Raw genomic sequence first — 26665 nt, forward strand, 5'->3', positions numbered from 1 at the left:
TACTAACATATGTTCAAAGGTGTTTTCCTACAAATTAATAACACGTGGTATAATTTAACCTACTGTGTATGTTTAGGTGACGTAGGTACAGTAATAGAGACAAAAACACACATTGGTTTCACCTGTTACTTCACCAACAAAAACCAAGCACTTTGTTTTCAAACCACTGAGGCATATTTACCACACTTGAAGAGGCCCTCTGGTGCAAAAGTGTACTCACAAATTTAAAAGTATTCAGCTGGATCCCAGTAAATGTTTGGGTTGCACTTTAATTGCCATTGACTTAAAGGTGCAGTGTGTAAGAGTTGGGAACTTTATTTTCAGAATGAGGCAAACATGGACTATAATATTCCTAACTATGTTTCATAAATGTATAATCACTTTAAAATAAGAATCTTTTTATTTTTGTTACTTGAAAAATTATCCTTTTATGTTCTACAGTGGGAGCGGGTCCTCTATCACGGACAGTGTGACTCTAAACAGGCTCCTTAAAGTGTTGTTGTGTCTCCTTTACACTTGGAAGGTGAGGGTGATGTGAGGGGATTGCAATGTAGCTATTACACCACTAGATGCAACTAAATTCTACACACTGGACCTATAAGGCACCTGTCCATCATGAACCAAGAAAATCAACTGGTCTTCAGTCAAAACTCCCTCACTCTACAAAGTTTATTCATTAGCATTACTTTGTATACTATTCAGAGTTACATTTATTTATTACTATAATAATGTCAGTGCTAGAAGAGGTTTATTTCACTGATGTCAGGTCTCTTTGTAAATGTGTCTATTTTCCTCAGAGGAAATGGGCGATGCAGTTTAAAAATCAATATGCAGCTGAATTCTGTGAGACTTAAAACACAAGATAACAACACAAAAAGGGATGGATTTCGCTTTTTGCAGTGACACGTAGTAAACTGACACTTTGTTTTTTATTACTATGTGTAACCATTCATGTTCAAGCATTGTGTGCTTCGTATTTATATACCAGTATTGGAAGATTTATATGGATGCTTAAGTAATAAGAAGCAATATTGCATTCTAAAAAAAACCTCAATGAGTAAATGTACTCTAAAAGGTGAAATAATAACAATGAATTAATAATGATGAAGCACTATTTTAATATTGTAGGTGGCTCAGGCAGTGCCGAGTCTAACTATATACTCTTACATAGTTTAATATACACAAACGCATCATATTTTATGACTTAATGTAAAGTAACTAGTATGCCACCATAAAAACATGGCCCACTAAAATGATGTGTATTAGAAATATGTATATAAAAAGCTCAAAATAAAAACACTCTAGTCAAATACCATTACTTTTATTGTAATGTCTTACTCTATACCTATTATAGAGTAGAGTATATTCATTCCTGGAGCTGATCATTATTATAGTGTCCTGCCATTGGTCACTAAACAGCTTCTCCAAAGCAAGAGGAGGTAAAGTCCCTTGGAAAAGAGCATTTTTGAAGTTGTTGAAGGATGGGAAAGTTCTGTCCAAATAAAGAGGTTTTACCAACTTCAACAAATAACATAAGGCTTACATTTATCACTTTTGGGTTATACCACACCGGCCTCTTGGTTTAGCTGCCCAAATTTTAAACTAAAGATCCTCAGACACCAGAACAAGTAGCCAAGTCCTGCGGCCTATTCTGATTTTTAAAAAATACGCTCAGATAAGCTAGAAACTATCTAGGTTACCGTTTCATTTCATCATCATTATCATGAAAACTCAAAATTCTATTGCGGTTTCCCGTTGGTCATGATGGTTTTGAGTTGGCTTTGATAAGCATGTACTCTGTTTGAGCTTATTGTACAACGTGGCCTTTGAGGTACATTTATCATACCTTAAAAGAAGCTGAAAAACATTACAAGTTATTTATTGGCAATTGTAAATAGGGTTACTTGAATTTGTAGGCCAGGAGATGCCGCCAGGCCAGCCAGGGCCTTGGGCGGCAACGTCATCAAGTTTGGGCGTGGACGCAGACCGGCCTGATGCGATTGGTTACTCAGCCGGGATTGCCAGGTGCGTTAAAAAAAACCCACACTTTCCGGAGATTGAGCGAACTGCGGAGATTCTTGGACTTTGATAGAAGTCAAAAACACCACAAACAAACTAATATCGATTGTGTTTAAAGTTGTTTTTGTTTTGTTTTGTCATATTAAATAACGTTATCGTGTGTCCGTTTTGAAACAGAGGCGATGATTAGTTAAGTGCGTCGTTTTAGTAGTTGCTGAAAAAGGGGGGTGTCTGGTGGGCGCTCTGGCAACCCCAGTGCGAGGATTGAGCTGCATCACGCAGGTCTGGTCACACACACTCCGGCGTGTTGTATCTACGCTTGAATCAGGTAAACACGGCTTTCATTTAACTCGTCCGAACAAAACACAGTGCCAACTTTGCACACGTTAGCAGCATGATACAGCTACCTGTATGTGTATTAGAGTTTTATTTATAATACCGTTATTTAGCTCAATGCTAGCGTGGGAGCTAACGCTAATAACATGGCGCCGGCTGAGAGGGCCGCTTTTGTTCTTGTGTCTGGGTGCGGTGGTTTGCGTGATTTAAAGGCCGCTGAACCTCCCGCATCTTCAAGTCTCACACTCATAATTTAGATTTTGTTAACTCTTTAACATTTTTTTTTAAGGAAACACCTCAACTTCACCAAACAGTGTCGAGTCAAAGTACCGTAGCCACGCTGCTCATTGTTGTACCGCTAACGGTGGCTAGCCGGGGTCCACTCCGGGTTTCGCGCTCTTTATTAAGTGTTTTTAAGCCGGTAGGAGCTCCGAATAGGGTCGCTGTTACAATTGCTAGCGTTTTATGTTTGTATTAAATTAGACAACAATGTGTATTGTAGCAGGGAAACGCTACGAAATCAAGATTTTCTTTTGTATGTGGTACATACCGGACAATCAAATAGCCTTAGGATGGCGCTAGCAGCTAATGCATGTACCCTAGGTCCATGCAGCTGTTCAGTGATTGAGGGAAATTAAAACTTTAGACCTTTTTATAGGAAGTAGATGACGATTAAAACCCCATGTGGAAGATTGATATGAGGGTAAAGTCCCATCATTTAGGTCAATGAATCCCCCCATTACCGTTTTTAGTGGCATGTATAATAATAAATAATACATTTTATTTCATAGGCACCTTTCTGTCACCCAAGGACACCTCACAATAAATGAGAGTAGACAGCAAATAACAGAAACAAACCAAAAGAACCATAAAAGTATCAAATTATACAAGAATACAACATTAAAGGGGGGAAGGGGGGTCCATGCAGCCGATGTTCAACACCTCTTATCTTTATGGGAAGTAGATGGCAATTAAAACCCCATGTGGAAGATTGACATGAGTAGGAAATAAGAGTAAAGTCCCATCATTTAGCTCAATGAATCACCCTTTTGGTGTTTTTAGTGGCATATGGATGGGACACATGTACTTTTATATCACAATTGATGAACTAAAATTCAGGATATGAACACTTGAGCCTTAAACAGTACATGTATACATTTGCATGTGATCCACATAAATGCAATGCCACAAATTTGTATCATACTACTGTTTTTTATCCTTCTCCAGGGATTGTGACCAATCATGGCAGATGAGGGATACGTAGTACGCATCAGGGGTCTCCCTTGGTCCTGCTCAGTTGATGAAGTACAGAGGTTTTTCTCAGGTATGCACGTGTATATTTGTGTAAAAAGAAAGTACATAAGCAATTAAAACAATCATACATTTAAAAAAAATGTTTTTCCAAAATGCAGATTGCAAAATCGTCAACAATGGAGGTGGTATCCACTTCACCTACACAAGAGAGGGGCGTCCCAGCGGAGAGGCGTTCGTCGAGTTGGAGACAGAGGAAGACCTGAAGATCGCAGTGAAGAAGGACAGGGAAACAATGGGCCACAGATATGTAGAGGGTGTGTACAGCTGCTTGCACATAACGACTCCTTTTTTTTTACTCGTTTTCACTTTTTAAGCTGTGATAACTGACTGTGATCTGGTCATGTGTACAGTTTTTAAATCCAACAATGTGGAGATGGACTGGGTCATGAAGCACACCGGTCCAAACTGTCCAGAAACCGCAGGGGATGGGCTCGTCCGGCTTCGAGGCCTTCCTTTTGGCTGCAGCAAGGAGGAGATAGTGCAGTTTTTCTCAGGTAAGAATATAACTTGCTCAGTGGTCTCTTGTGAAACTTCATTGATGTAATGTTGGTGATAAAAGGTTTTTATTTGATTTTTTTTCCATCTTCCTTTTCTTGTTTCCTTTCTCCTATGGACTCTTAATAGTTTTGTTTGTTTGAAGCCAATCTGTCACTGGAAAACGATCATCACTGTTCATCTTTACATAGCGTTTTTTTTGGATTGGTGATCAGTGAGAAGATGATGCCAGAAAAGGAAGCTAGTTTGTGCAATTTATTTAAAGACGTTTAGTTCAAGGGCAGACACCCCTTCCCATCTTTGCCCATCATATCCATCTTTAGTCCACATTCATCACCTTTTTCTTTTCTCTAATTAGGTCTGAAGTTGTTAAACGGCTTACTTACTCTTTTTTTTACGCTGTCTGTGCCTATTGGTAATGTACTACGGATGGAATGGGACTTACTCATCACTGACTGAACAGGTCTTACCCCAGTATCATTGTTCCTTTCCCCCCATTTCCTCACACCCTTGTCTTTTACATACATTTTCTTATATACACTGTATGCCAAGTGAGAGATTAGTTGCTAATGGGCGAACAGTAATTTAACTCATGTCACCCACCAGGATCTTGTTCTCTCTTCATCAACACACCAATACTAGCCCGACGTCCCAAACAGTGCCCTTTTCCATATTCTTCCTCTATCCTCTCATTTCTATTTTTTCCCCAGAATACAGTCAATGTTAGTCGTTTAAATGGCCAGTCACTGGTTAAAAACTGAACTGGTATGTGTGATGATGTATAGAGTTTTCCATAAGTTTTCTATCTCTCTCTTTAGAGAAAGTTCTCTCTGTGATTGGGCATGTGATTTAATATGTCCCCTGCTGGGGTTATCTGTCCTTGGGTTGAAGGGTTGGAAATCGTGCCAAATGGGATAACATTGCCGGTGGACATCCAGGGGAGGAGTACGGGGGAGGCCTTCGTGCAGTTTGCTTCACAGGATATAGCTGAAAAGGCTCTAAAGAAACACAAGGAAAGAATAGGGCACAGGTGGGGATGGTTGGTTGGTTGGCTGGATAAGTTGCTTTTCTTATGGTGTGCACCCTCAACATCTGCTCCAAATGCAAAACGGACACTATGTTATTCTTGGCTATATAATATAAGCATATTTGTTGTAACTGCCACAGACACATACACAAATTGCCACGTTAGATCCAATTGATGTCACACATTCACAATGTTCAATGGGAGGATTAGTGCTTGGTCACCATTCACCAACAATAAGACGAATGCTGAATTAGAACACATGCTTTTAATTTAGAGAACAAATGGTGTCTCAGCACTAAACATGAGTCCAGGTTGATAAATGGTAAGGAGTCTCCCTGGTGGTAAAATCAGAGGGCCACTGTACACATGGATCTGGAGCCCACTGTCACAGGTAATGCTTAGAATGGGTTGCAGAAGGGCTGGAGCCCTCTCTGTCCCTCTAAAACAGGACAATGGCTGTCATGGCAAGGACACAGGACGCTCTATTGAAGCTATAACTCACTTCAGGTAACCATAAGAAAAGTGTGAACACCAAAAAGGCCCGTATCAATTTGGACAGCTTCACTTTTGCAACTTAGTTCTTTTTACCTTCTCTATTAACAACTAGCTTTAAGTGATCAAAGATATTACCACCTATGGACTACACCATGACAGCATCTGCATAGCCCAGTTTCATCAGTATTGAGCAAATGCAGCTTTGCCTCGTCCATTCCCCATGCCCTCACCGTGGTATCTCTATGCTCTTAGGTACATTGAGATCTTCAAGAGTAGCCGCGCTGAGGTGCGGACGCACTACGAACCACAGCGGAAGCCCATGGGCATGCAGAGACCTGGGCCCTACGACCGGCCCTCTGGTGGTCGCGGCTACAACATGATGGGCCGAGGGGGATCCTATGACAGGATGCGTCGCGGAGGCTACGGAGGAGGTGGGTGGACTTAAACTGACATCACATTTAGTGACAGTAACCTGTGCAGTTTAGTTTTCTGTTCATGTCAGCACACCACAACAGAATAAAAAGACCTTGTGTTTAATCTAAATTATTATTCAGGTGTATCGGATGGTCGGTATGGGGATGGCGGCTCTTCCTTCCAGAGCACAACAGGCCACTGTGTCCACATGAGGGGCCTGCCGTACAGAGCCACAGAGACCGACATCTACAACGTAAGTCAGAGGGAACGACTGCAGAATATTTTAAATCTTCTGTACGACACTCATGTCGGATTTACACAAATGTCACTTTGTCCTTATTTGTGTTTCCTAGTTCTTCTCACCGTTGAATCCAGTGCGGGTCCATATCGAAATCGGTCCAGATGGCAGGGTAACCGGGGAGGCAGATGTAGAGTTTGCAACACACGAGGATGCCGTGGCAGCCATGTCTAAAGACAAAGCTAACATGCGTGAGTTTGCAATAAATGACATTACTACTTCCACCCAAATTTTATACATGTTTGAAATGATGTTCATGGTTTCTCTGTCCCTCTCTCTGCGTCTCAGAGCACCGCTATGTGGAGCTGTTCTTGAACTCAACAGCGGGTGGCAGTAACGGCGCCTACGGCAGCCAGATGATGGGTGGCATGGGTGAGTGTCAGTAATGGAGACAGCCAGATGAGTGGCATCTATTTAAATTGCGTTGTTGATTCTTGGACATTTTCTCAGACAAGCAAGGGCTTCACAAAATGAATCTCTTTTTAACCTGCTGTGATCTCTCCTCTCCACAGGGAACCAGTCGTCTTACAGTGGCGGGCAGCTGAGCTCGGGGTACTCCGGCGGATACAGCAGCCAGGGAAATATGGGCGGCTACAGTGACTATAGTGAGTGTCAGCTCTGTTATGATTTTCTGCAACCGCCCTTAACTACCAGCGTTTCCTGCTCTCAGCAGATTGATTAATGCACAGTTTTAATATGCACCACAGCTGCTGTGCTCTGCACCAGACTGTTCTTGAGCCCTGAGGACAAAACCTTTTCTTGTTTGAAGGACAGAAATGCGGTGTCTTCCTGTGTATGACTTCTTGATGAACTCCTCGGTCCTATAGTGTGTATTCTCTCTCTCTTGTTAGGTAACCAGGGCGGAATGGGAAGCAGTTACTATGGCGGCGGTGGAGGAGGAGGAAGCAGAGGCTCTATGAATGGACTGGGAGGGGGATGGGGAATGTAAATTTCTTTTTTTCCCTTATTTGATGTTTTTTTTTAAACCCAGCATTTTGCTGCAAGGACTGGAAACGCAAGTCTCACCTAGTCAACATAGGGGTAGGGTCAGGTGAGGTTGTTTTGAAAATACTGAGGGGGTAGGGTTTGTACTTCTTTTTGTTTTTTTAAGTGGATGATCTTCAGAGAGAAGTGAGATCATCTAGTGTCAGAGAAGCACTGTTTGTCTTCCCCATTCCTCACAGATTTCACACATTACAGAAACCGTGCTTTAAATTTTCATTACCAGTGTCGTTTTTGTGTTCCTCGTTCTCCGAGCACTTGGCTGTTCCTCAAATTGAACTCATCCCGTGCTGGTGGCTTTAATAATTTCAGTGTCTTGAGTGCATGAACAAAAAGGAAAAATAATCAGAAAATGATTATCTTCTGATGTTTAGACTTTGTTTCTTCTACATAGTGTTAAGCCTTTTTTTAAATTTTATTTCCAGTTAAAATGTTAATCTGAATTTGAGACTTCACGCGGTCAGAGCATGTTTTGTTTTTTTTAAAGGTGTGACTGTTGATGATAGGGTGGTTTCTCTGGATGAGTGCTATATCAACAGCAAATTAATTTCATATCTGCTGACATGAAGGTTTCTACTGCTTCAAATGCTATTTGTATTTCCTGTGCACAAAGTGAATAAACTAGTCTGGAATATCTAATTGAAACAGGCATTGCAAAAGAGGAGGCTTTATTCATTTATCAAATATCTAGATTAAAAAAAACTTTCAGTCACCATTCCCAAATTAAGAAAATGGCTTTTTAGCAGTTGACACAATCCACAAAAACCCTGTTATTATTATAATACATTCTAAAATAGGTAAGATTTGTTAACATTCTACAGTCATTTACACAATAAGGTTTGCATGTATCCAGCAGTGGGGCCATAGCTGCAAATATTGTTAGAGTAGATGCATAAACAAGCTGAACAATATCAAAGTGAAGTACATGTGTTCTGAGCAACCAACTACACAAATGATCTTCAACAAAAGCTCAAAAGCAACAGTACCCTTGAATGGGGAACATGATCTAAATCCAAGATTTGACTTCAGAAATGCCATCAAATAGTCAGTTTAGCAAGTAGCTAATTGTCAAACTGTTGTTATTCCAATCAAAGAAACACTTGATCAAAACATCCTAAACTATTTTAACCTCAAAGTCAGATCTCCCTAACAGTCTGCATCATCCCATCAGTGTTCAAAAGGTGGCCCCTTAATACAGATGAACTAATGTTCCTGAATTTCAGGTAACAGTGGAAATGGAACACCAAATCACATTTCCATAAGATTTGATGACAATTAGTTTAAAAAAAACAAATCATAGTGGATGAGTCACGTGCAGTGTTCGAAAGCTCTTCTAGACGCGGTTGAAGCTTGTGTGTGTTGTCAGGAAGCCGTGGACGAGCTTCTCTGCAGCAGGAGGGAGTGGCACATGTCGCACACCCGCACAGGCCGAGGGTAGGAGGGCAAGGCCAGCTCGTTACTGGAACAACTGTTGCAGTAGATATCGCCGCAGTTTCTACAGTGGTGCTGTAACACACACAAAGATGGACGACTCAGTTTAAGATAAATGTCATAAAAGTACAAATTGTAATGATGAGGGGAGCTACCTTTCTGCGTGCGATGGAGAACTCCTTCAGGCATTGCTTGCACTGAGTGGCCTCGTCGTCTTTGAGCCAGGCGTGGCCCTGATGGGAGCAATGAACATTAAAGATTTGTCTTTCTCAAGATCTTACAGCATCAATCATGCAAGTACACTATTCTTCATATTTACCTTCAGAGCTTTGTTGACCTCCTTGAAGTCCTCCATCTTAAGTTTAGACCTTTTGATGAAGACGACACAAAACTCAAGGATGTGAAACGGTACACATTAACAAAAAAAGAGATGACATAATCAGTAGTACTCACTGGCTGAGATGAAGTCCCATCTCTTGAAGAGCCTGTTCCTGCTGCTCACATCTCTGCTGTAGCTGCTGCTTCTCGTGTTTCAAATCTTGCAGCTCCTGCGTCAATTCACAGAGGAACGGGCACCATAATGTCACAATACTGTACAGGATAACGTTTAATAAAACTGAGGGTGTTGCTCCAATTGAACGGCTGCAAATGCATTTGAAATATTGATTTTTTTTATTTTTATATATGGATCACTCCTGGAACAGGTTTGAGATTTAAGAATTAAATGAATCCAAGAGCTACCAGAACAAAGCACTTTTAAAACGGTGGGTGTATCTTATATTTATACATATTTCAATTCAGTTCCACAAATCAAACTGTACCACACTTACGTACTCTAATTACTACAATTTAACATTTTGGTACCACACTTACGTACTCTAATTACTACAATTTAACATTTTGAAAGAAATTCCAGAGTTAACCGACTGTAACCCTGGTGTGTGTGTGTGTCTGTGTGACACTGACCGTGTGCAGACCCTGGAGTTGTTGCAGCTGTGTGCGGAGCTCAACGCTGTTGTCCTGCTCCCGCTGGAGCGATTTCTGCAAGCTTTGCCTCTGTTCCCTCTCAGTGCGCAGCTCGTTCTCCAAACCAAGCCTGAGAACAGAGAAAGAGACGTGACTCTTAGAGCCAGTTTAAGCATCTAGAATATTGTATTAAAATGGATAAAAATTAAGAACCTGTTACTGACCCAGGTAAGATTGTACAGGAGGTTACTTAAGTTACTCTTGGAGCCGATTTTAAAGTTAATAATCTTAAAATGAAGTCAAGAAAAACGATTTAACTGCTCCTTGCTATAGTTTTATTATTTTGTTTGTTTTTTCTGTGTTTTACCTTAGTGTATCCAGATCAGTCAGTTGTTTCTGTAAAGCATCCACTTTTCCCTCCAGCTCCACCTTCATATCTTTGTCCGACTGGTCACTTTGTTTGCGCTCTCGCTCAGAGTTCTGTAGTCTGACACACAACCAAGAAGAAGAATATATTTCAGAATGTAATCATTAATAATATAAATATAATCTTAACACAGAATATGCACAATATATACCTCTGCTCTAGTTCCATCATGACTTTCTCCATTTCATCCATCTTCTTCTCCAGCTGCATAGCCTCCGCCTGCTTTTTTTCTGCTTCTCGTTCGGAGTCCTTCAAAGCAACATAAACTGCGTTAAAGCATATTCTGCCCCGAGTGGGTGAGCAGGGATAAAGAAAAATAAGTATTTCAGGTGTGTCTACCTGAGCTTTGTGGAACATTTGCAAGTTAAGAGTCTTGACTTGGTCAAGCTGGAGCCGCAGGGCTGCCAGTGTGTCTTGTTTCTCGTGCGTGTCCTTCTCCAGCAGCTTCATGGCCACCTCCATCTCCTGCTTTAGGCCCACCTGTAGCTCTAACTCACGTTCCAGCTCCTGAAATCATGAATTGCAAGCATACAAAAGTCGAATTCAATTCTGGAGTTTAATGAGTACAATAAAGCATTCACAGGATTTCTCACAGCACCCACACAGAACATACTGCTGGCTTCTTGTCTTACTTTTTACTGGCAATTAACGAAGCATAATGACTCATTTGTACTTCACAAACAGATCTTCAATCTCTACATCATCCCTCCAAGACAACAGGGAGCAGCTGAGTCATCTTTCATTGCTCAGAACCCATCAGTTATTGTCAGACAGTGTTTCAGCCTCTGAGGGCCATGGCAAATGTTTTTGGGGTTCCTGTGTAGGCGGATATCCAGAAAACAGAGTGGAAATATAGGCCGAGACTTCTTCTGCAGTCCGATTAGCAAACTGACGCTTGAATGACTAAAAAGACACATTTCGCTCATCTTAAACTTTTTTAAAAAGCTCTCGTGCTCTCCTGCAACCCTCTCAAACATGATTGGTCAATACTACGCAGACTACAAATGGAAACAGTGCTTGAGATGCAAACATCTTGGTCCCTTGCTTACAGATTGTGCATTCATATGCACACATCTGTTCATAGCGATAAGTTGATACCCGACCTGCCGAATGCGCTTTTCTTCTTTGTACTGCTTCCAAACCACGTTGTACATCTCATCCAGACCCTGTCGAGTCTGTTTGTACGTCTCCAGCTCCACCTGGCTGTCCTGAAGGGCTGCCTGGATAAACAAACACATGATACTATATTGTACATGTTTTGTTTTTTTAACTTGGGGGTGCTTTAGTTGCAGTTAGTGGCTCGATGCTTTCCGACCTCTTCCTTTTTCTGGCTTGACTGCAAGATCGACTGATTCTCCTCTCTTAGCTGTTCCTGTTCCTCCCGCAGAGAGTTGATTCTGTCTGTGGCTGCTGTCAGCTGAAAGAAAAACACACACACCCATCAATCAGGTGAAACACACCTAATGCACACAGGTGTGATGTTGACATTAGAGAGGAATGCCGTCTTGTTAGATAGCTGGTTCCCGAAAATGCCAACACATTCACACACATCTCACCTCCTCTACAAGTTTGCTGTTGGTCTTCTCTAGAGAGTCCATCTTAGCCTGAAGGTCAGTGACGGTGCCACTCAGGTGACGATTTAACTCTTCAATATAGTGTTTCTGATCTAATATAGCTGTCATCTTGGAATCACTATAAGAGAAGGAACAGAAACTTAAAACAAGAGCATAGCAGTTTCAAGGCAGCATAGGAGAACGCCGGAGTGGGCACTCACTCTTTTGTAGTCTCGCTGTTGGCGGGGTCTTTCAGATAAAGGGAGAAGTCAATGACTCCAACCTAAACGGGGCAGAGAAGATGATCACTGTGTATATGGAAATATGGAGCTGGTATATGTAGACCCACGGAAAAAAACCCATCAGAACTCACCTGAGAATCAAGATCCTCTCCCTTAATACAGAGATTAGCGTCAATAACATTGAGGCCCACCAGCAGCCCGCCCATCACCGACCCCTCCTCCTCCACCATCAATGCTCCAGAGTCATAAAACTCACTAAGAAGAGACAAATGCAGAAAATAATGTGTTGAGCGACACCTGATCTCAAACAAAAATACCTGCCACATGCGTTAATCGTATGTCACTGACCTCAGGAGATCTTTGCGGTCCAGCAAAGCTTTCATATAGTCAGCTACTTTCTTCTGCATCAGAGCTAAATGCAGCCACGCCCTCCCTCTCCCCAAACCGGTCCTGAGAGAGAGAATGAAAGAATTAAAACCACCATTAATCAAAACAGATGTTAAAGCAAGATCTTAAATTGTCAAAACAGCTTTTACTTAATGCCCGGCAGATCTCTGGCACTTGTGGCAATGTTGACAGACTCAGGACACAACTTCTCAACCAGTTCCAGCGGTCCCCATATGGACTTGTTTTGACCGATGAAGGTTTTCTTGGCTGGAAAACCAAGAAATTCAAAAAAATGTTATGCTGACATACACACACACAAAAAAAAACACTTATTCTGTTTAAATGGTGTCACCTTTCAGTCCATGCTTGAGGCAGTGCTCCAGGACGACAAAGAACTGCTGCAGGGGAGGATACTCTGAGTCCAGGGTCCTGCCCAAACTCAGGGAGGACTGAATCAACACTCTGACGCTCAGCTTCATCATGCTGAGGAGGTTGGATCTCTCTATTGACATGGGGTCTTTGGTGGGCACAACTGTTAAAAAAAGAAAAAGAAAAATGCATTGCACATGAGATTAGATTCAGGCTTTTAAAGGAGAGATCATGCACAATAAAAGTAAAACAGGGTGTGCAGATACAGCAGCTTAGTCATGCGTCCTGACAGCTGACAAGTCTAAGAGGAAGTGTTGACAGACTTTGTGGCTGCAACTTGGATTAAATGGACAGTTTGAGTGTCCAATGTTTTAAAAAGTGCACCTGGAAGCTTCGTTGAAGTGCTGTTCAGATCATTTTCGGGTTGCCTCTCCGTCGGGGAGCTGGCAGCGGCTCCCTGTGAGGGGTGTCTCGGGGCAGCAGCGTAGCTCACCCCGCTGCTAATCGTCTCTGTGGCCTTCCGAGCCAGAGACAAGAGGGGAGCCGACCAGCTGTTCTCCGCCGCCGCCGGAGCGGACTTCTCTGTCGGGTCGGGCCAGTCGCTGTCACCGGACTCACCGTCGGCCGCAGCGTCCGGAACCTCGGCGCCGTTAAGCGGCTCCTGTGCGTCGCCATCCTCAACAGCTGTGTTTACTTCCCCTGCCTCGTCGGCCATGTTTGTCCCCCCGCCCCTCCCCACGCTCCGGGTATTCACGTGACCTGACTGAAGCAATCGCGCGCGCTGTGATAACTTTATTCTACTTCTTTGATTTTTTTATTTTTTTATTTATTTTTATTCATCTCACAGGAGAGTTACCGCCACCTGCTGGACCGGAGCACACATCAAAACATATCTGCTACACGTGTTTCTATTAAACAGTTCATTAAATGATTATGTATTTTCCCCTGATAGCTCCCAGTGAAGATTTTCTTATGTTTTACTTTCCAATAAGCTGCTTATTTTATTATTATTAGTGGCACTTTTCCACAGAACACACTTTGACCCAGTCCCAGTAGTCAGGGGCGTCGTGTAGGGGGGGAAAAGTTAGGACAATTTCAAGGGCCCACGACTGACAGGGGCCCCAAAAAATAGGTAAACACCAATATAAAATGATTAAACCATCATCATTGAGTATATATATTTCAGATATGAATTATCTCTTTGTTTTTACGTGTTTTGGGCAGTAAAAGTTCAATAATAAAAATGGCCTTTAGCACATTTTTATGGTGGCTTTTAATCTCGCATCAAACAGTGAACTGCACTGCATACTGTATGCAGACTTGCATGCATGTACAAATCACCAGCAGTAAATATTGTGCTAGTACTAGTATTGAACTGCAAGATGCAAAACAGTTGCAAGCCTTTAAATTAGAGTTATGTAAAGCTTTTGATGGGATAGTTAGGTCCTAGAGATGTGGTGACAACAGCTGCACAGAGGGGGGCCCAATTTGATTTTTTTTGTCATGGGGCCCAAAATTCCTGGTGGCGCCCCTGCCAGTAGTCAAAGCAGTGTGTTAATAATAAAAAATTTAAAAAAATAGCTGAGTGACTTTTAGCTGCTTCAGCTTCAGGACTCTGGCGTTGTCACACTGTCCAGGCTTATACTGGGAGCCTAGTATAGAGCACATCCATTAATTTCAGAATCTGAATCAGAAATACTTTAATAATCCCCGCAGAGAAATTGTGTTTGTTACAGCAGCTCCCAAACTGTAAGTGAGATAGTAAGTGATAGCAAGAAAAAACAAGAACATTCCATAACAAAACTTTACCACTATTTACCTAAAATATATACAATTTAACACTATATATACACATGTATAAATAACAGTTAAATCAAACCAAAAACAGTAAGATAAAAGCCAAGTAACAGTAAACTATATGATATATAAATCTAAAACCTTATAAAAGAATTTAGTGTTTGAAAGACTGTACAGAGAGAATAGACACTGATTGTTTAAAGTGCAGTATGCATGCATGAGAAAATTGCACTTATGTATTGTACAAGCAATTACGATAGCTACTGGTCTTGACTTGGAGTGTCTGATATTTTGATTTAATTTAATTTAATTTAATTTATCAACTATGATAAGCCAAACATTTATGCTGTGAAAAGACCACTTCACAAATACTGTGGTCGTATATATTTTTTTGTTTGTAGTTTTACTATATTCCTATATTTTGTATTTAACCGACAAATACTGTACTCTTAATGCTGAGCTGTCCGGTTCTTCTTGTCCAACACATTTCATTGTGTCGTTGATCCTGTGTTAACCTGCATATGACAAATCCTGACACTTGTACTTGTTGCATCAAGGGATGCAAGAGGAACGGATGCTTTGAAGCATTTCTGAATATGAATATTCATTATATACTGAATTGAATAGACATGCAAATGTGGAGAGCTGTTGGAGTGATGGCTGGTGTTTGGTACCTTGGCAATGACCAGGAGTTGAACTGGCACCTCTCCAGCTTCCAGTCCACCCTCCATAATTTGGCCACCCTTCACTTCCCAAGCCAAATTCCTATAGACTGAGCTACTGCTGCCCCCAATGTCAGTAATGCTTCATATTAGTCTGATATGAAATGTGAATAACATGCTCACGGTTTGATTTTCTTTGACTGCCGTGTGTGAGGAGTGTAATCTACCATGAGCATGTTACAATGCCAAGTTTAGCTGTAGTCCTCTACTCAGAGCAGGTATGATGTAGCTCCTACTCTCACCACGTGGTGGCGCAGACAAGCTGTACATTACTCGACTTTGGACCCCTGTTCAAGGTGTTTTTCATATTTATCAGCCTGGAGACATGTGGTCAGGTCAGGCTTCCAACTTTACATCTGGCCAGAGACTACAGATGAAAACTAGCCTCTTGGCTTATTCTGGATATTTAAATTCATGTTTATTACCATACAAAGACCCTGAGAAATCAATAAAAAATAAAAACATTTTCAAACTCTCTCTAATGAACATGTACATTAGATTTATTTGAGGTTCTATCTATCTATACCAACCATGATATACAACCTGAAATGAATACAACTATAGTTTTTTATATTAGACAAAAGCTCTTTAGGTCGATGAGAAGATGGGATATAGACAATTACTCACACAGGATGCATCACAGTGCATTTATAAGTAGGCAACACACCTATTACATCTGCTACAATATTAATATCTTAGGAAAGACTGGCACTAACTTTCTGACCATTCAAAGTAGTTCAAGTGATTCATAATCCATTCATTAATGGATGTAATATACTAATACTTTTTACAACACGAGTGCAGACTATGTACAGTGTGTTTCTTGTTACACACACACACACACACACACGCACACACACACACACACACACACACACACACACACACAGTGCAGAGTGTGTAGGCGTGGTGAAGCGCACAGTATAAATACCGCGGTGCCTCTGTCGGGACGCTCTCTCACTCCGCTCCTCTCACACTGAAGCACACACAAGGCACAAGAAGGCACAAGAAGAGGTTATAAACAAGCGGAATTAATTCTCACCAAACACATCGAGAGAAAAAAAAAAGAAAAGAAAGAAAGAAAAGAAAAGAAAAGGGATATTTAGATCCGGACAAGTGGAAGGAATATAACTTGTTCATCATCATAGTTTTCTTTTTCTAAAAAATCCCTGGAAGTTTTGACATCATGAGGATTTTCAGCGTTGTGCTCCTGCTGGTTCACGCCTTGGGTGAGTATTCATGTCTATGATAACAAGTGTGTTTCTGTCTCTGATGAGCTACACTGTCATGTTTGACACCTCTCTGTCTACCTGTCTCTTCTTCTATTAGTGTAAAACCTCTCAAGCATGCCCCACCGGCTAATAACATGTCTTGTAAACTTCATAACCTTTAAGGCAGCGGTTTTCATGATGCCAGGCTATTCAGGAGCTAATGGGGTCATCTCTCTATTTTAGAGCATGCTTTATGTAACTGGATACATTTATTTTTAACTCATATTCTTGCCTGACATTAGCTAACTGTCTGTCCATGCATTTTGTGTGTGTGTATGAGACACAGAGAGTATATGCCAACTTCTATTTGCCCTCCCACTCCCACTATATTTCCCTTTCAAAGCCCACAAATCTAAACTGTCCTTCTGAAGGGAGGCTTTCTAGTCCAAGCCCCACTTTTGGCTCAGTTTCCACTCTGCCGAAGTGCTCCCGAGCAAGGCAGTGAATACCTACCAACCCCTAAGGACCATGCTCTGTATCTGAGCTTGTGCATTTCCTAACAGGGATCAGTATGATTGCACTGAAAGCCAAAAATCCATCCCAGATCCTCCTTGTGCACAACATGTTTCAACTTGCCCTTGTAGGTCCTGCCCACCTTGGCACACTAACCTGTGCGCACTGATTGTCCCCTAGAGGAAGACTTTCTAGCTCTAATTTGTCAAAGACTGTTTCAAACCAAACTCGTGTGTAATTCTAACATTATGAACACTTATTTTTCTCTCTTCCAGTGGTGTCCAGAATGGCCTGTGGTGCTGCGGTAGACAGGCATGAAAGCGACAGGCAGCGGCACAGAGCTGTTTTCAAGTTTTTGGACACAACCAAAGACAGGAGGGCAGAGGAGGAGAGCAGAAGCATCAGTGCGACAACAGCGGAGTACGGCCACACTGGCGAGGCGGAAGACTACGATGATGAGTATTATGATGACGAGTATGAAGATGGCATGTCTGGAGACTACGAAATTGAAGTGCCGCAAGGTAAGGCAGTCAAGTTTATAATTTTTCTCAGACTTCTCCCCCTTCCTAAAGAAAGACAATTAAATGTAATCGTTCTGCTCTGTTTTTTGGTTTAGTTGCCATGTCAAGCAAACCCAAAGATCCATCTGCCATCCTGGATGCTGAAAGCACTGACGGACAGAGAAAGAGAGGAAAGGGGAAAAAGAAGGGGAAAGGCAAGGGGAAGAAGAGGAATCCTTGCCTGAGGAAGTATAAGGATTTCTGCATTCACGGCACCTGCCAGTACCTGAAGGACATCCGTGCTCCTTCTTGTGTGTAAGTATGAGCTCAGCATCTATCCGCCACACTATCTTCCACCAAACCGGACCCACTGAATTATTAACCTCTTATTAACAACCCCATCTTTCTTCTGTCTACAGGTGTCACCCGAGTTACTCTGGGGACAGGTGTCAGTTTTTCACGTTGCCTGTGGAGAAGCCCCAGGAGGGCTACAACCGGACCACAGCTCTAGCCGTGGTGGCAGTGGTGCTGTCATCCGTGTGCCTCGTCATCATCGGCCTTTTGTTATTGCTCAGGTAAGAAAAAGACTCAAAGAATCAAGCACAGACACACAATAACAACCATACACACAGAGATAAAGAGATTTTCCAGAGGCTTAGCTGATATCCATCATAGATAAGACACCAAAAATAGTCTGAACGAGCTCCTTTTGTTTTGTTTATCACAGGTTTCACAAGCGGGGAGCGTATGATGTAGAGAATGAAGAGAAGGTCAAACTAGGGTTAGCGTCCAACCACTGAAGAGACAAAAAAGAGGTGAGTAATTAGGAGCAGGGCTATGAACACATACACTGACAAACATTTTAATGTTTCGTCTTTGTTGCCCGAGCAAAAGAATGTTTTACTCATTGCCTCTGTTTTTCTTTCTTCACGTTAGGCAAAGATGCAGAAATTCTACCTCAAAATAGAAAAAGAGAAGTGAACAGCGATAGGAGGTCCCGGAGGAAGACGGATCGTAAATGAAGAAGGGAACAGAGGTCGTCTGCCTGACTCTCTGCTAGACGTTCAGATGATAAATGAATGGGCAGCTGAACATATTCCTGAAGGCCTCAGAAGAAGATGGCCCACCTGAAACTGGAATACTAACGGCCCAGAGGATGGACTGGAGATGTGACGAGTAATAGTGCGAAGGGACGAGAAGAAGAAGAAGAAGAAGAAGGAACATGTCTAGACTCTGTGCTGCTTCTTGACTGTGTGAAAAGAGGTTGATTCAGACTGAACTGAACAAGATAAGATTTTTAACAACAAGAGCTCAACCTGGATTTTTTTTTTCTCTCTCAACAGACAGCATTTTGTATTTTCCTGCACAAGTCCATCTCTTTTTTTTCTTTCTTTTGTGTACAGTAAACGGTATATTTATAATTTTAATTTATTTATTTAAGCTAACTGTATTTATAGAGATTTTAACCACCTTCAACAGTTTTTAAAATAATGATGTTACAGTTGTTTTTATATTCCTTATTGGACGATATGATATTTATTTATAAAAATAAAAAAAACACAGAAAAGCAAACAATGCAGAAGCTCCTATGAAACGAGATATGACGCATACAAGATCTGATGTTTGGCTTTCATTTTTGACACTCAGTAGATGATCAATAGCACTGTGATTAATCAATTGATCATTCATAAAGACGTGGTTGCTTTCTAATTCTTCCAGGGAGTGCCATAGAGAGCGATGCCTTTCAGGAACGCCCTGCTCATACTCCCACACTTACACACATTCACAACTGGAGGCTGCCTAGTACAACCAGTTGGGTATGTTAGAAGCTAAGCAGCCCCGCTGTAGAAGTTGAGGGTTCAGGGCCTTGCTCAAAGGCACATCAGCAGTGGTAATGAGGTCGGGGCAAGCACTACTCTTTGACTTCCCCCGCCTAAATTTATCCTATGGGTTTGGGGGGGACGGGGGTCTTCATTAGGCTTGGTGTTGTGCCTCAATGTTATGATGCCAGATCAATGTCTGTCATTACGATGCATTGCACTGACTATGTATTGATTAAAGGCAACATAAAAAACTGTGCACTCAGCGTCTGTATTGTTGAGAAACTTTTTGAAAAGGGAGTCAAATTTCTAATGCACTGTAGCAAGAATTTGGTATGAATTATATTGTCATGTCACATTGTCTTACCATCGTTATCGGAGAAACTCCCTCAGATCCGTGTTCAGCTGTCAAGCAAAAAGAAAATGTGAATTAAAAGTGTTCCACCCTTTCAAATCCTGTCCTGCAGTTTTGAAGTGATTGTTATTTATGTGATTTTTTTTCAGAGCAAAATAAAAATAAAACAAAAAAAAGATGATCCGAATTTTTGACTTCTTCATTACATCCAACTGCAAAAATAAAAAAAGCACTGTGTTCTCAGCATTAACAGGAGTCTCAGATGTTGTACAGACAGATTAGTTAAGTAAGGTCAAGTTTATTTTCGCTCTGTTGGTTCACTTCCTGAGTGAGGCCACACATTAATGATATATTTTAAAACTGCCCATCAGGATAATGATAACACCAGTGTGTTCTTTTGGCCCATTCAGGAGCTGTAATTATAGTAAACATAATATTTTTATTTCCCCTGTCTCTGACGTGTGAGTGGCCGCTTTTAACCAAAGCACCTGTATCCTGGCCATTAGTGCTATTATGTTCAGTGCTCAAAAGGCAAATATTTTTAGTCAGTGATGTGCAGATATGGAGTCAGAAAGCCTTCCTAGTTTATTGTGTTTAAATCTGGTTCTCTGGGTAGGCTACGCAATGTGGATACCAGTTTAACAAGTGACTGTCATTTAAAATAACATGTTTCTCTTTGGACCAAATGCAAAACAAAGACGTTATCAGTTTCATGTGTTGACAGCTGCATCATCTCTGATCAATCATAATGAGTGCGGTCAGGATTCTCTTACCGCTATGTGTACGTACTGAGCCACGGGGAACAGATGTGCGGTGTATAGACCGGAGAACACCTGATGTTCACCCACAGCACATCACGCCACAGCACCACACACCATTACTCACACAGCCAACAGATGCCATGTTCAAAGACACACTACCAAGTATAACATCTGAGACCTCAACCAGCCCTGAATTGCCGCTGAGTTCAGAGAGACCACATACAGCAAATACGAGCAGGATGCAACAATGCTGTCATGTATGCCGCACGCAGGTTTAATGGGAGTAAAGAAAGTCAAAAGATCCAGCTGGACTCAAAGGCAAGCTGAGACTCAGCCAAATGTTAGTCACCCCTTGAAGTCACCTCCTACACGGATGTTGTTACACCAACACTGTGTGTGTGTGGGGGGGAATATGGTAGAGTAATGCCTTGCCTTGCTGCATCTGTGTGGGTTACACGGGTTAACCGAACCATTACAAGCAAAAATCCACAGCAAAACATGAGTGTTTACATGTGTGCCATGGGATCATTTTCAACACTGTTTGTGGGTTTGATTCCCATACTTTCTATATATACTGAATAAACAAGATACTGCTGGACTCACATGTTCACACTGGGGGATGGTAGTTAAAGACAGATGTTCGTGTTCGGCTGAACCATAAGGGTGTGGTACCTGATTCAAGAACTCCTCATACCATTTGTTGAGAAACTGAAAAACAACAGTTCAGCATTTGACTAATTGGATTAGATTTTTTCAGGCAATAGCACATATTTGTATCTGCTCAGTTTGCAGTTTTAGTAGATGAACTCATTGCATGGCGGATATGTTGAATAACTGGAAATTCAAAACCATTTATTGGTCAATCAAGGGAGAAATTTGACGCATAGAGGTTTGCAAGTAAAACTACTTATACTTTATTAAAACTCAATTTTAACTTCGCACCCCCTATCTGATGCTGACTCATCTGACATCACTTGAGGCAATTTTGAATCAAATTCTGTGCAGATCCCACTGGATTCACCAAATACTTTGTACAGGAGGTATTTGGTATTTAAGGAGAAAGCGACAATATGCTGACGACTGTTGACTCTCGGTTATAAATATACTAAGCTAATTCTCCATTCTGTATCATTTCGTATGCCCTACGTATGAACGTGTATATGTGTATCTGCAAAAGCACACACATGTGTATGTGTGTTTGTATGTGTGACAGGCGCTGGTCATTTACAGTAGTGGAGCCACCTAATCCCGGCCTCTCAATGTCAAGTAGCAGAGCACACAGAAATAGTGCTGTGCAGTCATGCTCACATAGCTGCTATTCCCGGGGCTGATGGCCACCAAAGAGCCAGAATGCTGAGAGAGAAGGGAGTTCGCTTGTGGACCACAGCCAGGAAATAATGTCCGGTATGGTAGACCATCATCAGGCATCAGTGCTGCACCACTCCTGAATTTTCCTTGTAGGGTCACAGTAACGGCTCCGCAGAATCTCTCTGTCACCTTCTGAGTGTTCTTGAATGTTCCTAGAGAGACTCAAAGAGGACATTTCCACAGCTCAGGATCCATTTCCATTCAGGTTGGCCAAAAATAATTGGAAGTGGCAGAATTCATTGTGTGTAACACTCGTGTGGGAATTGCCCGTGTACTAAGACTGCTATTGTTTTTGATACTTGGCAGCAGTTGTTTACATCAAGGTGTGCGCACCTTAACTTATTCTAGGCGCTTTTGTCTTTTTTACTCACAAAAATGTTTCTGCATAATTATAAACTGTTGTAATTTATTTGAATAATGTTTTAAACGTCAAACTTTTAAGAAACAAAGTAACTTTAAGTAAGTTGGAAGTTGTTTGTCTTATGCTGACGGACATTTTAAAGCCTATAATTCTCAACTCACTTTACTTTTTACAGATCATTGCGGCATATGGGTGTGCTGATAATGCTGTAACCACATAATATTTCTCTGTAAAGCTTTCATGACAAGATCTGATTCCATTAGCTGAGTAAACCACTCTGTCGTCTTGAGACATTGCCAAATATACTTGAGTAATCAGATGCTATAGTGGTTGCATTGGATTGAATCAGTGTGAGCTTGTTGTGAAAGGTGCTTCCTGCCCTGCTGAGGAGCAACAATGGGTAATTTCCACTCCGATATGGAAGTGCGCACGCCAACGGTTGGAAATATAATCATTCCCTGACCGGATATCATCAACAGGAACACATTATTACCTGGTATTAATGAGTGCTTGTGTGTCACAATCTGTTTGAAATCTTAAAGTTCATCTTTTGCTATTCCAGTCGAATAAAATATGCCTGTGTGTGCGCATGATACTAGTTCAAACAAGGATCCCCAAGTGCTCCAAGTGAAGTTGAAATGAAGCACCGGCACAGCCTCGGTGTGCCACTCATGCTTGATTGATGAGGTGAAAACAGCGACACAGCCATTGTCGCATGACAAAAAGAGGCTGCGGTGGCTCAGAGTGTTGTACATAGTCTGTATCGTCCAGTTTACACGGTGCAGACAGCCAAAGAGGAGGACGTGGAGGATGTCAGGAATGAAGGGAACGAGTGAGAGATATGGTCGACACAGTAACATGAGAGGGGGAGCAAGAGATGAAGGGTGAAGTATTGAGAAGGGGTCAAGGTGAGAACTTCTACTTAGGAGGGTGCTGACTTGTCTGCACCTGCATGTGGATAAAAAAGATTAAGGAGCGGCGTCACTCTGTCACTGCCTATCATAGCTCTCACTCTTCCGTCTCTGGTCCTTTATTTTGATTTACCTTTCAGTTCCTGCGAACTACTCTCTTTATTCTTTATTCCTGTCCTCCTTACATCCCCCATCCCCTCCTCCACTTCCTCATCCTTTTCCTGTCTCCATTTTCTTCCTCTTCCTTGTGGCCATATAAGTGACACATGTGCTCAGCAGCACGGCGGCATCGTTAGGGCAAAGGCAGACACATAGGTCACTGCAGCCCACAAAAGCAAAAATATTAAGTAATGAACTCTCATTTTTCATTAATTTAGAGATCATTTACTTACTGGCCAACACCCCTCATTTGTTAGATTAAAAGACTGGTCATTTCTTGAGTCATGCCTACTCCCTCTACTACTTCATCAAGCTCAGCTACTTCTCTCAACCTCAAACTTTTTTTGCACCAAAAGCTACAAGGGAAATAATAAAATTGTGCTGCTAAGAAAATTACCACTGCCTCAGACCGCTTCCAGTAACACCACATTGTATGAATAATAAAGATAAATTGATAAATTGTAGTGTTCTTATCAACCAGTTTTTACATCTAGTCTGCTTGACATTTAATTTGCCTTCTTGGTGAGAATTAGATGAGAAGATCAATGCCACTCTCTTATCTGTCCATTAAGAATAAATCTAAAGCTGTGAGTCTCTAGCTGTTATTACCACACAGAACATCATTGGCACCCATCTACTGATGATGTATGGTGCAGAGCTAAAATAATTTTAAAAAAGCCACTGCAGCAACAGCCAGATTAACTTGCTGATGTCTGACAAGCTATACAGAAGTATCCACTACTATGCAACCATAGTTTTTCTTTCTTTCTTTGCATTTTGATGTACAAGTCAGTGTCATAAAATAACAAATAAATCAACCATGCCATCAGATATGTGATGTAATCAGCTGTTGAGACAATGTAGAGCCAAAGAAGAGGGCTGTCCGCTGGCAAGGTAACACAATGAGAATATGGTCATACGGTCAATATGGTCACTACAGCGTACACTTGAATCTTAATCTTGAAAGGCTACTTCCCAAAATGTCAAACTATTACTTTAAAGTTACAGCAAAATCTTAAGCTTTAATAGGTGGTTACACTGACGACACATGTGGTCACTACCAGTAACAGAATTCCTCTGAAAAGACAGTCAAACGCCCGAGCGAATGTTGTCCACCACATCACATCTTGTGACGCGTGTGTATGTGCATGCATTATTCACTGTAATTTGCTTCTGTGTGGGTGAGCAATTTGAATCCTGTGTGGTAAAGGCAGGCTCTGCCAGTAACAAAAACATAAGTTTTAAAGTACACTGAATGACTGTTGGTGAAAAAGTGCCAGCCGTGTCACAAATGTTGTTTCAAAGGATTATGACTTAATGATGAGACTTGATTAAAAAAAGCTCTGGTTCACTATTTGTTTATAGGACCTCCAAATGAAGTCAGAGTCTGCCCCTGCTCCACACTGCTGCTTTCTATGTTAGTAGTGTTGAAAAAGCAGCTCGGCTCAGTCCACTTGCTCCTGATGCCAGCAGGAGTTGGGCAGGGATACCAGCAGATTCCCCTCTGCTGATGTCACCCTGCTGGACAGACACTTGTTATGTATCATGGTCACACTATTAAATTCTCACTGAGGTCTATTTAGGCCTCAAGGAGGCTGATGGTGGCATCGCATTACTTACTGGGTAAGAGGAGAGGAGAGAGTTAGAGAGAGCGAGAGAGAGGGAGAGAGTGACTAGGGTTGGGGTGAAGAGAAAACAAGGGAAGAAACTGGATGTAAATTACCATTCCCCTAATCGCCATCATCACTACCACACACACACATATATAGCTAAGCCGTAAAAAATAACTCCAACAAACAACAACATGCCGGCAAACAGACAGGAAGACGGATGACTGCATGCTTGACTCATCTGTTTTCTCTACCCCTTACAGTATGCCTTGCAAAAAAAAAAAAAAAAAAAAAAACTCCTCCCATATCCGCCCATGTGTGTGTGTGTGTAGAAGCACCTAATGGTGGTTTTAGAGGATCAGCCCAACGCGTGCTGGCCAGTTGAGCTGGCTCACACCACAGATTATGACAAAGGAGAGGCGGACGGATGTCAGAACAGACGGCAGCAGGCTCTGGTTACCGCAAGGAGTGGGTTCCAGGCATTCTTCCCTCACTGTATTTCCTTTGTGGTCGGCTGCTGTTGAAACTGAAAGAACACCTCAACCCCCCCCCCTCCCTCTCCTATCCACCACCTCCTCAACCCCGCCACCGCAACCCCCTCACCCCAAGGCAAACACTTTAAGCAATCTTCTTTTTGGTCCAGTTCAATCATGAAATAATTCTTCTTAGGAAAGAGCAAAGGGATTTCCTTTATGGAGAAATGCCACTATGTGTCCACGGTATGTTACAGAGGGAGAGTAGGAACGCTCTTGTCACTCACTTTAAATAAGAAAGGAGCCATCTATCTCTTGTGTCACACGTCACACAGATATAACCGCAGACACTGATTTGATTTTCCAGTAATTCAATCCCAGACAATCAGTTCAACAGACGACTCACAGTGATTAGAGATTATCATGGCTGTCTATGTCTAATTTATGACCCTTGTCCTTTTTAATTTGAATGCGCATGTTTGTCCATGTACTGTTTTTCTCGTACAACCGACAACGATACGATCCCAGCTCTGTAAGGCTCAGCGATGCTTAAGTAAGGAAAGTAGATATTGGCTATTTGCATAATTGTCCATGCACATGTAATTGTAATGGACACTGTAGGAGAGAGGAATAACATCCTGAGAGAGACAATATATATTTAAGACAAAGAAAATTTTACATTTACATCCAGAGGGAGCAGCCAGCGACGGCTTTGCACATGTGCAGTTCATTCGTAGTCTGGGTGCAGAGGGGTGAGCATCTCCTGCTCTGACTGCAGCTGGGAGGGACCGCTGCACGAGGACTGGGCCAACTGTGAGTGCTTTGGGACGGGGAAGGGGCCCGTGGCAGCATCCCTTGCTCGTTAACAAGAGTTAAAACAACACATGTTTTAATGTCAGAGTCTCCAAAAGTTCTCCAGAGAGAAAAAGGCAATTTTTCTGGTGTTGCTAGTTGCTTTTTTGCAAAAGAGTTGCTAGAGGGGTCTGAATACTCCATAAATTCAGCAACAAAGTCACTAAGTTGGCAACACTTGCTAAATGCTAATGTTACGATGCGAACAACACTAATGCCTGGATGCCACCAGGCACAGCTCAGTAACCTCACAGCTGTGATGCTGTTTTGCTTCGTTCTTCCATCGTTTCCCTTTTGACTGTTTTTACAATTGGAAGTTTGCACAGGTGTTTTATTTTGAAAATCGACCTGCTTCTCTATGCTGTTTCTGCATCTGACTTCTGTCTGATTATTAGGATTGTCACAAAAAATCAGGGGATCACCAAAATGGTTAAAAGTCATCCTGAAGGGGGACACAGATATTTGTACCAACTTTCA

The 26665-nt window shown here is 41.8% G+C and overlaps 3 protein-coding genes across 4 annotated transcripts; 2 read left to right on the forward strand and 1 right to left on the reverse strand.

Moving 5' to 3' along the window:
• The first annotated feature begins 2064 nt into the window (after nucleotides 1–2064).
• Nucleotides 2065–8045, forward strand: LOC104930046 (heterogeneous nuclear ribonucleoprotein H1). The gene is made up of 11 exons (XM_010744718.3): nucleotides 2065–2347; nucleotides 3583–3679; nucleotides 3768–3923; nucleotides 4020–4163; nucleotides 5056–5194; nucleotides 5939–6117; nucleotides 6241–6353; nucleotides 6454–6589; nucleotides 6687–6770; nucleotides 6911–7003; nucleotides 7250–8045. Exons 2-11 carry the CDS (start codon nucleotides 3598–3600, stop codon nucleotides 7345–7347), a joined length of 1224 nt encoding a protein of 407 aa, XP_010743020.1. The 5' UTR covers nucleotides 2065–2347; nucleotides 3583–3597; the 3' UTR covers nucleotides 7348–8045.
• Nucleotides 7811–13541, reverse strand: rufy1 (RUN and FYVE domain containing 1). Its single transcript, XM_010744720.3, has 17 exons — nucleotides 13160–13541; nucleotides 12759–12938; nucleotides 12556–12673; nucleotides 12368–12469; nucleotides 12151–12274; nucleotides 11999–12060; nucleotides 11781–11916; nucleotides 11540–11641; nucleotides 11328–11444; nucleotides 10564–10731; nucleotides 10376–10473; nucleotides 10165–10284; nucleotides 9798–9927; nucleotides 9285–9379; nucleotides 9151–9199; nucleotides 8987–9064; nucleotides 7811–8906 (listed from the first exon to the last, which is right to left on the reverse strand). Exons 1-17 carry the CDS (start codon nucleotides 13488–13490, stop codon nucleotides 8763–8765), a joined length of 2154 nt encoding a protein of 717 aa, XP_010743022.2. The 5' UTR covers nucleotides 13491–13541; the 3' UTR covers nucleotides 7811–8762.
• A 2707-nt stretch (nucleotides 13542–16248) lies between these two features.
• Nucleotides 16249–19869, forward strand: hbegfa (heparin-binding EGF-like growth factor a). Of its 2 annotated transcripts, XM_010737467.3 has the most exons (6): nucleotides 16250–16523; nucleotides 17294–17539; nucleotides 17635–17833; nucleotides 17938–18093; nucleotides 18246–18333; nucleotides 18455–19869. In XM_010737467.3, exons 1-5 carry the CDS (start codon nucleotides 16481–16483, stop codon nucleotides 18316–18318), a joined length of 717 nt encoding a protein of 238 aa, XP_010735769.1. In that variant the 5' UTR covers nucleotides 16250–16480; the 3' UTR covers nucleotides 18319–18333; nucleotides 18455–19869. The 2 variants fall into 2 exon arrangements, with proteins under 2 accessions (XP_010735770.1, XP_010735769.1); XM_010737468.3 differs by lacking the exon at nucleotides 18246–18333 and having other exon boundaries at nucleotides 16249–16523.
• Nucleotides 19870–26665: the final 6796 nt, after the last annotated feature.

The sequence above is a fragment of the Larimichthys crocea genome, chromosome I (assembly GCF_000972845.2).
Source record: "Larimichthys crocea isolate SSNF chromosome I, L_crocea_2.0, whole genome shotgun sequence".
NCBI classification, from domain to species: Eukaryota; Metazoa; Chordata; class Actinopteri; family Sciaenidae; genus Larimichthys; species Larimichthys crocea.

Coding starts and splice junctions, on each gene's coding strand:
- hbegfa (XM_010737467.3), top strand. CDS start 16,481: ATGAGGATTTTCAGCGTTGTGCTCCTGCTGGTTCACGCCTTGG. Junction 17,540..17,634: donor CGAAATTGAAGTGCCGCAAG/GTAAGGCAGTCA, acceptor TTTTTGGTTTAG/TTGCCATGTCAAGCAAACCC. Junction 18,094..18,245: donor GGCCTTTTGTTATTGCTCAG/GTAAGAAAAAGA, acceptor TGTTTATCACAG/GTTTCACAAGCGGGGAGCGT.
- LOC104930046 (XM_010744718.3), top strand. CDS start 3,598: ATGGCAGATGAGGGATACGTAGTACGCATCAGGGGTCTCCCTTGGTCC. Junction 3,924..4,019: donor GGGCCACAGATATGTAGAGG/GTGTGTACAGCT, acceptor TCATGTGTACAG/TTTTTAAATCCAACAATGTG. Junction 6,771..6,910: donor CCAGATGATGGGTGGCATGG/GTGAGTGTCAGT, acceptor TCCTCTCCACAG/GGAACCAGTCGTCTTACAGT.
- rufy1 (XM_010744720.3), bottom strand. CDS start 13,490: ATGGCCGACGAGGCAGGGGAAGTAAACACAGCTGTTGAGGATGGCGAC. Junction 12,061..12,150: donor GAGAGGATCTTGATTCTCAG/GTGAGTTCTGAT, acceptor TGCCCCGTTTAG/GTTGGAGTCATTGACTTCTC. Junction 11,917..11,998: donor AACAGCGAGACTACAAAAGA/GTGAGTGCCCAC, acceptor CTTCTCTTATAG/TGATTCCAAGATGACAGCTA.